Source organism: Marmota marmota, unplaced genomic scaffold (genome assembly GCF_001458135.2).
Source record: "Marmota marmota marmota unplaced genomic scaffold, marMar, whole genome shotgun sequence".
In the NCBI taxonomy this organism is placed as follows: domain Eukaryota; kingdom Metazoa; phylum Chordata; class Mammalia; order Rodentia; family Sciuridae; genus Marmota; species Marmota marmota.
The window spans coordinates 1,703,739-1,719,888 of record NW_025999900.1 but is presented as its reverse complement, the minus strand read 5'-3'; the positions used below and the strand labels follow the sequence as shown (position 1 = coordinate 1,719,888).

The window sequence follows — 16,150 nt, the reverse complement described above, 5'->3', positions numbered from 1 at the left end:
ACCAGCATTTTGATGAGGTCAACAAGGTACCCTGTCCATGTATGGACATCAGAGCTGTGGGCAGGGGAAGGCCTTTTGTGTGGTTTATTAAGATGTACACATGAGGTTCTGTACCTTTTCCAAACTAAGGGGATAAAAGACAAAGATTCTATTTTACCTCTGCTGAAGTCTATTTAAGACTCAATTTTTTCCATAAACTAGGCTTATCTTCAGATAACATCTACTTTCTTTGCAAATCCAGCCCGGCTTCCTGAGCCCTCTTCTGAGTATCTGAAAATTGTTTTGAGTTTTTTTCTGTTGTTAAAATTACTTCTCTTAGAAAAAGAAATAAATATTAAAAGTTTTTTTTTTCTATTTCAAGCATGATTCTGAGGAGGAAAAGCTGAATACTAACTATGTGCCAGGCTCTTTGCTAGGCACAACTGTGATTTCATTGTTCTCTCTTGTAAAAACCTTATGAGGTAGGTGTTATTTCCATTTTCCAGTTAAAGACACTGGGCCATGGGCAAGTTGATTAATTTTCTTAAGGCCACACAGTTAGCTGAGTTTCATTTCAGCCCTGGCTAAGACATACAGTCTATGCTAACTTTACAACATTAGACCAGTTTCATTTCCCCTATCTTTAAGTATTTTACATAATTCCACAAATTGTAGGAAAATAACTGCTTGTTAATCTTGAGTGTCTTTTGGTTTATTCATTTATTCTTCCTGAATATATGCTGGTGGAAGCTAAGTGTACCCAGATTATTAATTTCTTCAATTCTCCCATACCCATGTTGTGTGAACTTTTTTGTTGTTTCTGTTCATAGTTTTGCTTAAACAAATGATTCATTTTTCAAATTAAAATGCTCTTTACATTTCAGGATTATCCAGCATTTGCTTTTTGCTTTTGTCTTGGCTCAATCAGAATGGATTTTTTTTTTAAACAACAGTTTCATTTAAAGTAAGGAGAGATTACCACATGTGTTTTCTGCTCCTATTTCTTTATAAAAAAAAAATAATTTGCCTCCATTTGGTTTCATGTCACTTACAAATAATTCTTCTCTACTTATTTTTTGGATCTTGCCATCCTGAGTCCTCTGTGCTGCAAAAGGATATCTAGGTTTGGGGGAATTCACAGTTTGATGTCCACACTGAACCATCAATTCTGTCTATTTAGTGGCTAGGAGAGAGAAGCACTTTCACTTAACCTGATGGTAGTTTTCTACTTAAATGATGCTTTACTTGGTAGGAAAAGTGTTTTGGTTTTCCAGTAAGATCATATAGTGTAGCCTCAATATAAAGCACAGTGACTGACCAAGAGGTAACAATAATTTATAAAATATCGTGAGGTCTACACACTGTCAAAAAATATGTTTCAGACTTCCTTGTAGCACCTAGCACTATGGAGAAGGTGAACATTTGAGATCAATCACTTAACTGTCAAGGAAGGGAGTTGGAGTTAACAGTGTCTAAAGCGAAGGACAACGCAACGCCATACTCATTTCCCCTTGCAAACACGGTGGGGATTCTTTCTCAGGCCTTGTGCAGGTGGAATGCTTAGGATAATACACCCAAAGGCATTACAAATTCTTCTTATTTTAGGGAAGGCAAGACCTCCCTGACAGTTATGCAGCATCAGCAAAAACAGGGTCCAAAACAACTGTGCATCACACAGGGAGCCAGTGAAGGCGAGGGAACTGCGAGCAGGTGTTCGGCTGCCTGGTGAATGGTCCATTTAAAAATTCAACAATAGTCAGAGGGGAGCAGAGAGTACAACAGCCACCACCATGACTGGTGAGACCAACATTTCCCAATTCAGTGTAAACTCTTGCCTTGAAAGAAGGCACGCTACAAAGCAGATTTTTATAAACCCGGTACATCATTTGTTCTCAACAATATTATTCATAAAGTGTGCTCTTCAGGAAAAAAATCTCTGAAAGAACCACTCATGCAACAAAAACCAGGGCTGCTTCCATGTCAAATCTCCCCACAAGATATTAATCATTAGCTAGATGAAATAGGCAAAAGCAGCTTTCTCACTGCAGAACCAACTAATTATCTTTCATAAGTCTTTTGAAAAGCAAATGTAGATGTAAAAGCTCAAGTGAAAAACATGTTAGATGCATTTGTGTCTAGACTTTGCCAAGAAAATAAGGGAGTTTAAGTGCCCAAAATCAAAAGATCTTACTAAACTAGAATTTCAAATCAAGGTTTAAAAAAAAAATCAGCCTCCTATTTTAATGCATCTTGTCTTTAGAATTTTATGTTTATACAATCAGCTGAGGGTGAACGTTGCTGTATTTTCAAGATGTACATGCATCCTATATGGTGAATAGCACCAACATAGAAAAGTTATAAAAATAAAAAATGTTTTTCAGGCATCCTTTCCCTTAAATCGCTGCACATTCCTATAAACTGCATCATATGAACACTATTGGAAAGCAGATCAAGCACACAAGGATATCTTTACTACACCAAACGAAAACCTTTAACACAGGGTGGGTCAAGGGAGCAGAAAATGAAGTCCAGGTGATTATTAGGCACCACAAAGCAGGGGATGCAGGCAACATGTACAGCAAGAAAATATGAGGGGGACAAACCCAAGGCTGTGTGTACAATATATACAGATTTTTTTCACATGTAAATTTTAAAGTGAATGCTGCTATTATACGACTGCATGAAGGAAAGCATAACGAGGCTGCTCTACTTCCCTTTAAACACAAGGCATAAAGAGAGTAAGGGAAGTGAAAAGCCAGTTCTTTGTGCCACGACTTAATCAATCGCACTCAGTTCTACTCGATGACAGAGCCACACTCAGCAGTTAATGGATATAATGCTGGAAAAGCACTTTGAGGTCTTCCAAAGAAAGGTAGGGTAAAAACCCAAAGGAGCATGGTTTCATTACGTAGCCCATAACGGAGCAGCATATGTATGAAATAAGAGACTTAATCTGCAAATTCTCATTCTTCCATAGGAAACCATTTCTCTCCAACACTGAACCCTGAAATCATAGTAGAGTTCTCCTCTGCCCTAGTCTGGTCTTGTCAGGATAACCATTACACACTGCAAGGAATAAATATGTTCTTCAAGTGTTACAGCCTACGCTTACAATCTGTCAAAATGCAGAGCGGAGGAGGAGTTGTGTGTTTTTGACTGTATACATCCATCACTAGCTATCACTGTTCCCACAGACAGGAAAAAGTCAACAATGAAACATAAAAGCTAAAAATAAGTGACTGAGCAATTGCTCAGAAAAGCTTCACATTGGGCACTGGGTTAAATGTACATTCCTTCTCTTTTTGTATTACTGCCAGTTGAAAGTAATTGAAATTAAGAGCTCAGAGGTAGGGATAAAGAAAATAAACCATGCACTGCATAAATATGTAAAAGTTAGAAGAAAAATTTCATGCTCATAACCACACAAAATGAGTGTTCTAAATAACACATGCCCAGAATGCAAGTAATGACTAATATATGTTGCTGCAAATACCATGAAAAAATGACATTTATAGGCACTTCAAATGCTCAAAAAAAACTTAGTGTCATTCCATCTAAGCTGAAAATATTTCTTCATTCAGGTGTTTACATGTTCATTTCCAAGAGCCAACAATCAAATCAACACTTATTGAAGACTCACTGTGTACAATTTACCACATTCTAAAGATGGAAAATGAGCATGGTTTACATGCAAGAGTACATTCAAAATGCATATCTGAGTATATATGATTGACAACAGAAAAATATAATTCAAAAGAACAGCAGATTCAGAAAAATTTGTAACTCCATGACTTCAATAGGTTTCTTTTTTTTTTTTTCTTCTCATTCTTAGGAATTTGTTAGGTGAGAAAGGCAGCATAAAAACCTTGAAAATTACAAGTTTGAAATCTTACACGTTCTAAACTACTCTTACCAACAATAAGTTTTTAAACTCTTTTCTAGTTTCAAAAATGATTCATGTAAATCAAGTCTGATAGAAACCATTATATGTAAGTGAGATGAACGAAGTATTTAATTAATACAAATTTATTTTGTAAGTAGAAGTTTATAATATTTACTTTTAAGGTAAATGGGGTTTTTTTGACAAAGGGAAAAACATGAAATAAAGGATTATGAATTACAGTTATATTTTCTTATGAGCCTCAGCATCTGATTCATTTCTGCATTTTGGAATTTTTTGCACTGAGAAAAATCTGATCATACACCTAAATGATCGCAAATAGTAACATTTAACAGCTCCTTTGCAATCTCGGGTTACTCTCCAAGTGAACAGAGACAGTAGGGGAAGCTTCATCCCACAGTGTGAACCAAAACTCAATAATGTATTAGCACAAATTAACACATCATCAGTGGTCTCAACTATGGTAACATTTTCTATGTCGTACACTTGGCTGTGTGTGTGGTTTTCTATTACAATATTTAAATTCAAATAAAACCTTCAAGAAACCCAAAACTCAGAATGTCCTAGGGTTAGTAAATCTCTCTTTGAAAGCCTGAAAAGCTTGCTAGGACACAGGACACACTAGACTTTGTGTCAGTAGCCAGCCACGCAGGTAACCAAAGCAGACATAGCCCACAAATGCCAGCTGGCACACCTAGGATTCCAGCAAAGTGTGCCATCTGCAGATCTGCTGGCCTTTAGTATCCTTCATTTCCTCCCAATGATCTTGCTCCTCCTCTCCACTGCTATTCTGGCCCATAGCAATCCAGCCAATCATCTCTTTACGTTTCATAGTACGCCTGTTATAAATGGAAATCATCAATGTGACATCAGAGAGCTGAAAGAGCGCCACCTGGAAAACAAACGTCTCCTTATAAACAGGATTGGGCTGACCACGGCGAATGGATGTCTTGCATCGGGACATCTCTTGGCCCACAGAATTGAGTAGAAAGAGTTTTCCATATGTATCTATGGGAAACAAAACAAAACAAAACAAAAGTAGGATTGGGAAACAAGAGAACACCAGTGTTTTCTGTTTTTCTAGTTTAGTTTAATATTTACATGGCCTGCAAATTTTTCCTTTCAATATACTGATCCGTACTCTTGGGCCCAGTCCTTGCTTTGGGAGTAACACAGCTCACATAAATTATTAGGGACAGGGATTACTACATTGAATGCCTGATGTTTCATGCCACTCCCTTCCAGCACATTGTTCCTGTTCATTAGAACCTCTACTTGCACAGGGTGTGTACATAGGTGCACAGGTAATGTATGTGTAATGGTGTTGGTGGACCAGTTCTTCACATATATACATATATTTTTTATCTATGTATTTTTTCATCATCAAAATACTGCTTTGTGACTGAGTTAAAGAGTCATTTCTCTTCTCACTGTCTGTTGTCTGCATATCCTTTGGACCACCTCATTTACTCCAACCCTCCTGCTCTCTTCCTTCCCCTTTCCCTTTGGTGCACACTCTCCACACCCTCATATCCCAACTGATACCCACCTTTCCACAAGTGCTATGAATTAAGTTCCATTTGGATATCACTTTATTCCAGAAATCTTTGCTGACTTCTTTCTCCCACTAGACCTGGTTCAGATAAACCTTCTGAGGCCTCCACCAAAACCTAGCCTATCGCCTGTATCATCACTGATCACTTATTTGTCTGCAAAGACTGTCAATTACCCAATGGTAGAGAGGAACTGCCTGTTCCCATCATGCCCCTGAAGCCTGGCCCAGTGCCTAACATGTGCTCAACCTTCGACAAATATTTTGTGATGCATGTTCACGACTAGCCAGAAATATCGACTTTCTTTCTTCTTTTAGTCTCAAGTTTTCAAACTTATGAAACAAAGTCAAAACCTCTCCTTTTATAACCCCTGCACTGGGATGCTATAAAATAGTGACAAGAATCATATTTTTAGTTGCTTATAGAAAGGAAAGAAAACATCCAAATTTTACCAACATACATAGTCTACTTTTGCCAAAACTCCTAAATGGAAATTATCTCAATTATATTTTATTAAATCACTGAATTTATCATTTTTTAAAAAAAACTTTTCCCTTAACTACAGTTTTTACTAACTCAGATGCATATCGTACTTTAAATACTTCAAAAGGTTAGGGTGTTTTCCCAAATTCCATCATTCTGTACATTCTTTGCATGTAGGCAGCTAGCTGATTAGTGTTTACGGCTCACTTCCCCACCTAACGACCAGTCAAACTTTTTAAAGTGTAAACCCAGATCTCTGTAATTTACTGTTCTCCCCAAGAGCACTATAAAGTAGGAAACAAATTACAACCTGCAGTTTTCTTTGTATGTTGATCTTTTTCTATTCCGGTTTGATGTGTTATTTTATGCACTTATCTGCTGAGAAACACAAGGTGTGAAATTACACTTCAGGTGTGAAAACACTTCTCTGTCTCAGAAACAGGGCTCTCCACTCTTCAAACTGTTCTACAGAAAGAGCTGTCACAAAACCGACAATGGGGGAGTGAATTAGCATTTCCCTGGCTGTACAGCTACAGGATTCCTAGGAAAAGTCAATCCAGTCACCAACCAACGCTCTGGCAATTCTTCTGCCAGTCACAGCATCAAGAATTGAGTGGATTTTGCAAACAAAGACATGCTCATTTTATAAAGAGCAATTTCAAGCTGTATGCCCTCACAAGAACATTTTCTAATTAAAAGAAAGGCTGCTCACTATTGAACTGCCATTGCTGAAACTGGGTGATACACACATGACAATGAAAGAAAATAATTTTATAATCAATCCAGCCTGAGGATACGTGACCCAAGGATTGTTCTAGTTCAAAAAGGGAAGCTTTCATCAACCTGTGCGGACCTTTTAAGGCCAGAACAGAGGCCAGGCTGAGGAAATGCTTGTGTGGAAAAATAGGGGGAGCATGATGGGAGTCTCTTGGGGTTCAGTGACTTACTCTGATGACCATCAGTAAGAATGGATAGAGAAGGAATCCAGTTAAATAAATATCCAGTTTAAATGACCTCTGTTTTAATTCTTTGGAAACTGATAATAGTTGCTACAAAATAACACTGAACAATATTTTATTTTCTGATGATGATTCAGAAAGCTTTGTAGTATCTTTAGTAACTTCGAGCCATTATCAAAGGCTGAATGGGTCCTAATCCCTTGATAATTCTGACAGCTACTTTATTGGTCAATTGTCTTGAGCTAAAAGAAGATGCCAATGTGCTGAAACCATATATAATCATATAATCTCCAATTTATCCTGACATAAAAGTGATCATTTGGAACTCAAAAGACAGTTGTCCCAAGGGTCAACATGGTATTCAGAGGTGATTAATAGAGCCCACACAAAATGTCTGTCCATTCACAGCATAGTATTCTCTAAATTGTACTAGAGACTAAATCTTCAGAGAAGGGTTGGCAGGGAGCATGATTCACAGGGATGCAGGGCAAGGGAAAGAAATTTTGTCATTTCACTTTCCCTTCTCTTTTCATTTATTAATACTTGTAAAAATTTTTAAGATAGATAATAGAAAACAGCATCCACACAGCATCTTGTGATAGCCAGAGTTTTTCATATTTGCTATAGATATTTTCTTGTTTTTGTTTGATTTTTAAAAAGTATTACAATTGAAAAGTCCTTGAGTAACCTTCCTTGGTCACATTCAACTTCTCTTAGATTTGGAGTTCATTATTTCCACGCATGTTTTTAAACCAGTACAAATTTTGCAGATGTAAATAAAAATATCCAAAATATATTTAATAATGTTTTATACATTAAAAGTATTTAACATCATAGTGTATATCTTCCTGAAATTTGATTTTTTTGTTCAGGATTAATTTTTATTATCCCAATGAATATATACCTGTGATTCATGTATTTTATCTGCTGTATATATTGTTCCAATATATTATTAAGACACAGTTTGCTTTCCATTCTCTTAATTAAGGACATTCACTTATAACAGCCAACAATTGAGATTTGGGCATGGTGGAGCCTGCCTGTAATACCAGCAGCTCAGGGAGCTAGTCAGAAGAATTGCTAGTTGAAAGATAGCCTCATCAACTTAGCAAGATCCTAAGCAACTTAATAAGAGCCTGTCTCAAAATAAAAAAGGCTGGGGATATAGCTCAGTGGCTAAGTGACCTGGGTTCAATCCCAAGTACCAAAAAAACATTCATTTTTGGAAGATTTCAGTAAACATTTTTCTCTATTTTGTATTGAACCAATATTCACTGATATTCAAGAATTTCTCCAGGGTGTACATGAGAGTGAGTTACTGCATTCTTTACAAATTCTAGATGCAAAATCTATACCAGTATATCCATTACTATTATTTTCTCCCTCTCTATGGCTTATCTTTTTGCTTAGTTTATGGTTACTTTTGTAGAACAAATGTTTTAAATTTTTATGGAATCAGGTTTATACCTTTTTTTCAGTTGATGTTTTTATTACAGTTTTTTTAAAAAACTATCTGAAATTCAATAGTCTCCCATATTTTCTTCTGAGTTCTAAGAATTTGTTTTTCATTAGAATTGACCTTTGCATGTGATGTGAGTTAAAGATTTAATTATTTTTTCCATATGGCAAACATTATTGATTAAACAATCCATTATCTCCTGGGTGATCTGTAATTACATATCTGTCAGATATCAAGAATACAGGCTTGAGTGTCTTTCTTAAGCCTGATAATACTCGTCTTTTTTTTAAGCCTGATAATACTCATTATCATCATTTTATATTATGTCTTGATATCTACTATGGATAATAACTTTTACCATATTTTAAAAACTATCTTAGTTATTTTAAACTCTTGCTTGGTTTAATTGGTTCTTGTATATGAATTTTTAAATTAGCTTTCAAGTTCTGTACTAAACAAACAAAAGAAATAAACCAAAAAAAATCACTGTTGGAATTTTGATTGGGATTGTACTGGACTGATGGATTAATTTGGAAAAAGCTGTTGTTTTCACAATACAGAAGACTCTCATCAATGAACATGGTATATCTCTCTATTTAGTTTCTTTTGCATTTCCCAAGGGTTTTGTCATTTATTTCCTACAATTGCCTTACTTACCTTTGTTTAATGTTATTTTTTGGTATCCTGGAAATTTTGTTGCTTTTGTAATAAAAACTCTACTTTCTAATTGTTGATGTATTAGACCACAAGTGATTTTGTATAAAAAAATTATTTAAATTTGTGGATTTTCCTATGCTTTAAGTGTAGACAATCAGATTTTCACCAAATAAAGGAAGTTTTAATTTTATTTGTTCTTATTCTACTGAACTACCTAGAATGTCTACTATCAAATAAGTTTCCTTCTATGCCACATTAGTTGACATTCAATACCACTTTCACCTATCTAATATCTTTCCTATACTCAAGGGACATAAATCCGTAAAACTACATTCCCCTAAATCTTTTGCCTGTAAGCTTCCAGTTAGATTCCACTAATGAAAGCTATTTGTATGATACAGGAAGTGGGAAAAAAGGGAAGCCAAAACTCCCTAGAACAAGCTGCATTGTGCATTGGCATTAGTGGATGACAATGGAGGAACTCTGTCCATGACATTTAGAAATCCTCACGAGACTTACCTCTTCTGTGTACACACAGCTCAGAGTATAAGGACATCTTTCCCGTGATGTCTGCTTTAATTTCCTGAAAATTGTCTTCCACATTTTTATTCTCCAGCTTTCCAATAGTTAAACAACTCCCAGCATAATATACCAAGATTATTTTCTATTTTACTAACAAAATCTTACTGATGTAATAACTGGTAATCTCAACTGGAATGTTGCCATCATAAAATAATAACAACAATGATAATAATAATAATAATAATAAGGAGGAGGAGGAGGAGGAGGAGATGATTTGGCCAAGAAGTAAGAATGAGAATTGTCTTTTGTCTTAGAAGTTATGTTTCAGGTAATCAAGAAACCAGTATTAGGGCTGGGACTGAGACTTAGCAGTAGTGCACTTGCCTGGCATGTGTGAGGCACTGGGTTCGGTTCTCAGCACCATACATAAAAAAATAAAATAAAGGTCTATCCACAACTTAAAAAATAAATTTTTAAAAAATCCTTAAAAAAATGAGAAACAAGTATTAGAGAATAGAACAGAAGAAATCTACAATCCATGTTGTGTGAGTAAAACTGCCATTTGCTACAACTCAGAAGGAAGAACATATGCCTAATGAGTTTGTTGCTCTAGGGAAAGAGATTGAAAAAAACAGAATTTAGAATCATGTATTCAGTATTATTGGCTTCATTTGGAATGAAGAAGGAAAGGTTATGCTTGGGAAAGAACTGACCCCTGTGTAAAGAAAAAAAAAAGAGAAAATACAGAAACTCAGAACTTTTTATAATTTGGCAAGCTGATTGTTTCTAAACCTCCAAACAGTAAGAAACTCAGTCTTTGAACAACAAAGGCCTACTAAACCTCCCCAGGTGAATAATGTGATATTTAATTCACATCAAATATCAAATTATGGGTGTGGCCTTCCCAGCAGATTTGGACTTTCCCAGCAAGAGCTTAAAATAACTAAGTTTTTAAAAGATGGTAAGAGTTATTATCCATACTAGATACTAAGAAACATTATAAAATGATGATGATGAATATTATCAGGCTTAAGGAAGACATGTAGGCCTGAACTCTTGATATCTGACATATATGTAATTACAGATCCCCAGAGAGATGATGGATCATTTAATCAATAATGTTTGCCACATGAAAAACATACATTGATTGAATGTCTATGTCAAATTTCCTTCCATTTTAAGGCTGAGTAATATTGCATTGTTTTTGTATACTTTTTGCTTATTTGACATCACTTTTCAAATTCCATTGTTCAGAACTGGGCTGGGTTTTGAACAATGAAATTTGAGAAATGATGTCATCTTCAGTCATAACCATATTGAACTACATTTCTTGCTCTTCCTCAAGCAAGAAATCTCCCAGGCTGTCTCCTCCCCTTCCAGGGCAACGAGGGAGGTCATGGGTTGAAGATCACATTTTTTTGGCCCATTAAATGGAGAAAGCCTGCATACGTTGGTCAGAGCCAAGAGGAAAGTTATGTGATTCACTTTGGACTGTGATGCAAAAGAACTTTTGCCATGTTAGGCCACTGAGACTGCAGAGTTTATCTGTTGAAATATCACAGGCTAGTCCGTGTTAGCACATCTGCTACTACACATCTGCTAAAGTTACTTTTATCATTAATGAATAGTGCATTTTATCAAAAGCTTCTATTTGCATCAATTGAGATAATCATGTTTTCTTATAAATCAGTTAATATGTGAATTAGACTAACAGATTTCCTAATATTGAATCATTCTTATATTCCCAAATTAAGCTCAATTTGTTGGTAATTACTTTCTTTTTTTTCCCCCCCATATAGACTGTGAAGCTAGATGGGCCCAATATAAACTGCAGTTGTATGTGAGGGATAGTAAGGAAAGGGAATGGGGAAAGAGTAGAAGAAAGAGAGAAATATTAATATTATTATATCTATCTTTTACATGGCAATTTTTGTTCCCTTTATTATGACTATTAACAGTTTCATTTACAGTTACTGTTTTGGTTTCTACTGTTCATTTCACATTCGTTATACCATTGAAACATTTTGGCTGTTTTCTATTTGATTTATAGCATTTTCTTTATTCTCACTTCTATTGGTTTGAAAGTTAGATTAAAATTTTTAACATGTATACTTGATTTAATGTCTAAAGTTTATCAATCTCTCTGATTTTCTGTTTTCTAATCTCTTAATTTTTAGAAGAGTATTTTAGAGCTGTATTAAGTTTATAACAAAGTTGAGCAGAAGTGTGAAGATTTTCTATATACCCCTGCTCCCACATACATACAGCCTCTTAATCTCTCAGTTTTTCCCCTGACACATGGCATCTGAACAACTAGCTCTTATATGAGTTATTCACAACTTTGTTTTACAATAATATCCTCTGATATATCTTCAATTAATTTCTTTCCAGTTTTAAAAAAACATGTTATAATACATGTAACACAAAATTACCATCTTCACCATTTTTAAGTATACACTTCAGGGGTATGAAGTAGACTCCTAATGCTGTGCAACCTACCACTATCTACCTCCAGATCTCTTTTCAGCTTGTGAAAACTGAAACTCTACACAAATTAAACACTAAATCTCCATTTCCCTCTCCCTTCAACCTTTGGCAATCACCGTTGTTCTGTCTATCTCTTATTATTTTTACTATTCTAAACATCCTCATATAAGTAGAATTATGCAGTATCTTTTTATGACTTGCTTATTTCACTTAGCATAATGTCCTCAAGGTTGATACATACAATATATCAGAATTTTCTTCCATCTTAAGGTAATATTCCATTTTATATATATATATATATCTTTTGTTTATCCATTAATCCATCTTTGAACATTGAGGATGCTTCCGTGTTTTAAATATTGTGAAAAATGTTACTGTGAATGTGATAATAGAATATCTCCTCAAGATCTTGCTTTCAATTCTTTGGGTTACATAGCCACAAAGTAGAATTGTGCCGTCATATAATAATTTTCTTTTCCTTTCTTTGTTTTGAGAAACTGCCATACTGTTTTGCACAGTGCTGCACCATTTTACATTCCTACCTGAAATGCAAAAGGGCTTTAATTTCTCCACATTCCCACTAACCCTTGCTATTTTGTGGGTTTTCTTTTTTAATAGTAGTTACCCTAATGTGTGTGAGGTGATCTCTCATTGGAAGTTCATTGTATTTTCCTGGTAACTAATGATACCGAGTATCTTTTCATATTCCTGATGGCTATTTTTCTATCTCCTTTGGAGAAATACATATATTTGAGTACTTTACACATTTTAAAAACCAGATTGTTTGGTATTTCATTTTTGAGTTTTAGGAGTTCTCTATATATACTGGATATTAATCCCTTTCCAGATATATATCTTCCATTCTGTGGGTTGCCTAGTTACCCTGTGGTTGTCATTTGATGCAGTTTCCTAACTTTCATATAGTCTGTTTGTTTTGTTCTGTTTTTGTTTGTTTGTTTGTTTTGTTTTGTTTTTCTTGTGCCTTTGGTGTCATGAGTCATTTCCAAATCAAATGACAAGATTTTGTTCCACATTTCCTCAAAGAATTTTATATTTTAGGTCTTTCACTAAATCATCAATCTTTTTTAAATTGATTCTTGAATATGTTAGGTACAGGACCAACTTAATTCTTCTGTATGTTGATATCCAGTATCCAGTTTTCCCAGTAACTTTTTTTTTAACCATCCTTTTTCGTTAAATGGCATTGACATCCACGTCAAAAATCACTTGACCATATATCATAGTCTCTATACCCCCTTAAGTACCTTAAAATTCTCTGATTTCCATCTCTCTTCTCAACCTTTGTGTTCTGTCTGCTAGAATGCTACTTCCACTTTTTCTCCTAATATTGGTCATTTTTACTACAGTTTACACTTATTTATATGTTTAACAATTTCTGTGTTCATTATTCCTTCTTACATATTATTACTCCCTTCTAATTTCAATTTCTTTCTGCTGAAATACACTATTTACTAATTTACTAGTTCTTTCAGTGGCAGGTGAAAACTTTGGAGAAAATATCTTTATTTTTCTTTCCTCCAGAGAACAAATTACTGAGTGTTTTTATCTCAAGACTTTGCTATTATTGTCCCACTGTCCTCTAGCTTCTGCCAGTAGTGTTAGGAGCCCATCCTCTCAATCTGCTCTCGTTCCTCTGTAGGTAACTATGTTTTCAAAATATCTTTCTTCAGATATAATTCACATACCATGGTAACTGTCTTGTTTTTTTACTCCTGCTTTTAAAATTTTCTAACTCTGCTATCATTATGAGAATTAAATGAGTTAATGTAGAACAAGAAATATCACATAGGCACTCAATGAGCTAGTGCCACATCTAAATCTTCATATGAACTGACCATAATTCTGAGCACATACAGTGGCTACTACTACCCTATACTTTAAAAGGATTTTAAAAGACGCTCGTGTGTCCTATATGTGTTCATTTTCATTGAGTCCTTTTCCCCCTTGTACTTCGTTGGTAGAATGTGCACTCAGCATCCCACTTGTTCTTCACACTACACCAAGGCAGCTTGACTTGCTTTTTTGTTTTTCTTTCCTCTAGTCTCTGCTATTGTGAGTGCCTAACAAGGTTAATATGCTGCTGCTGCTGCTAAGTATTATCATTTGGGTTGTAATTATCATGTGTGGCTAATCATGCACATGCTGAGAAGCTGAGAAACTTCTTGTTTTGAACTGGAGGGGACATCTTAATGATAGTTTTTGACAAGGATCATTATATGTGTACATGTACACATATATACACAATACAGTAGCACAATGTAGAGGGAGACAGCACAGATGAAGATGCAGAAAGAGACCCTGCCAACAGAATAGCTAACTTGTTTTTAAACACAGCACATGGATCCATAACATTCACTTGTTAACCTCATTTCATAGAGGAGGAAATTAAATTCAGAGAGGTTAAATCACATGTAATTGGGTGGTAGGCCTAGGATAACAACAGAATAGAACTGCTAAGTTGTTACTGAATTGCCTTCCCTTGACGTAAAATTTGAAAGACTACCAAATATTTCTATTTCTTGTTGATAACTTTTACAAAGGTGTTTTGCAAATGCACATCCAGAGTTCAGATTTCTACCATATTTCACACATTGCTTTTCCCCCTGGACCATCAGCCATGCACAGACCTGGAAACTTTGCCATCAAAGCCTATACCATTTTAACTGCAAAAATGGTAATATTCTGAACACCGACCACAAGCACTGAATGGGATATTACCTTGAAAATAACTGGAAACATACTTGAAACACTGCTATATGATTTGAGCTAAGAGTACTTCCTTTTGTCATACCACTTACATATTTTTTATGAATAGGATCCCTGGGCTAGTTTCAATAATTTTCAAGTAGCCTACTTAACTTTCCTAACCCATCTACATGATCAAAAAAAAAAAAAACCCAACACTTTATAACATGGACATTTTCATCACCAAAAGGTAACAAATGAACATATCTATTTATCTATACTATATGAGCAGAGAAAAAGGTTGAAGTTGGAAAGAAAAAGATGCTCAGCCTCATGCTTTCTCTGCTTTCTCTGAAGATGATGTGGCTTATGAAGAACACCACAGAGTATACCCTCAGCTTCAGTTGGTTGTTACCCATCTAGCCAATCCAAGGTAAAGCCAAAATAATAGAATTAAATCTTCAAGTGTCATTTAAAAAATATTTAGTTTTTACTTGTAGTTGGACACAATACCCTTATTTATTTACTTTTATGTGGTGCTGAGGATCGAACCCAGGGCCTTGCACATGCTAGGCAAGGGCTCTACCGTTAAGCCACAACCCCAGCCCATGAAGTGTCATCTTAATGTTAAAAAGAAATGTACTGCCAACCATGGACAGTCTCAGCCCCTATCTATAGCCGAGACTCATTTTTTCTTGTTAGTTTTTTAACCCACTTGAACTAACTGACTTATTCCAGAAAAGATTGGCTTGTTTTCCCCAATGTTTTGTAATTAAAAATTTCAAATATATGGAAAATTTGAAATAATTGTAAAGTGGAGATCTACATACACACCACCTGAGTATTCAATTGTTTTCTATTGCTCCATTTGCTTTCTCACACAACTGCATCTCTCCATACAGCAATCCATTTTAGCTGTAGCAAGCATTACTATCCACCCATAAACATTTCTGAATGCATTTTGTTAAATAGAATTCAATATTTTGTGGCTCTTTTTTTCCCATGTTTTTGGTGGGTGCATCATATTTGTACATAATGATGGGATTTGTTGTTTCATGTTCATACATGCACACAATACAACAATATAATATGACCAATATCATTCCCCAGAACTTTCCCCATTTCCTCCCCTCCTCCCTTTCCTCTACTTCTCTCCCTTTGATTTTCATGAAACACTCTCCCACAACTTTCTTTTCCTCTTTCCTCTCTAGTTTCCACATGAGAGAAAACATATGACCCTTGACCTTCTGGGTTTGGTTTATTTCCCTTAACATAATGGTCTTTAGCTTCATCCATTTTCCTGCAAATGACAAAATTTCATTTTTCTTTATGGCTAAATAAAATTCCATTGTGTGTGTGTGTGTATGTTTGTGTGTGTGTATATGTGTGTGTGTGTGTGTGTGTGTGTATATATATATATATATATATATATATATATATATAT

General features: G+C 35.1%; 1 protein-coding gene across 4 annotated transcripts in view; it reads right to left on the bottom strand.

Annotated features, from left to right (window-relative positions):
* Positions 1 to 215: 215 nt before the first annotated feature.
* The window catches only part of Syt16 (synaptotagmin 16), a 255,172-nt gene continuing 239,237 nt past the window's right edge, over positions 216 to 16,150 (bottom strand). For all 4 annotated transcript variants that reach the window (XM_048798461.1, XM_048798463.1, XM_048798462.1 and 1 more), the window contains one exon: positions 216 to 4,888. In XM_048798461.1, coding sequence (XP_048654418.1) covers positions 4,575 to 4,888 — 314 coding nt within the window. In that variant the 3' untranslated portion in view covers positions 216 to 4,574. The remainder of the gene's footprint in view (positions 4,889 to 16,150) is intronic.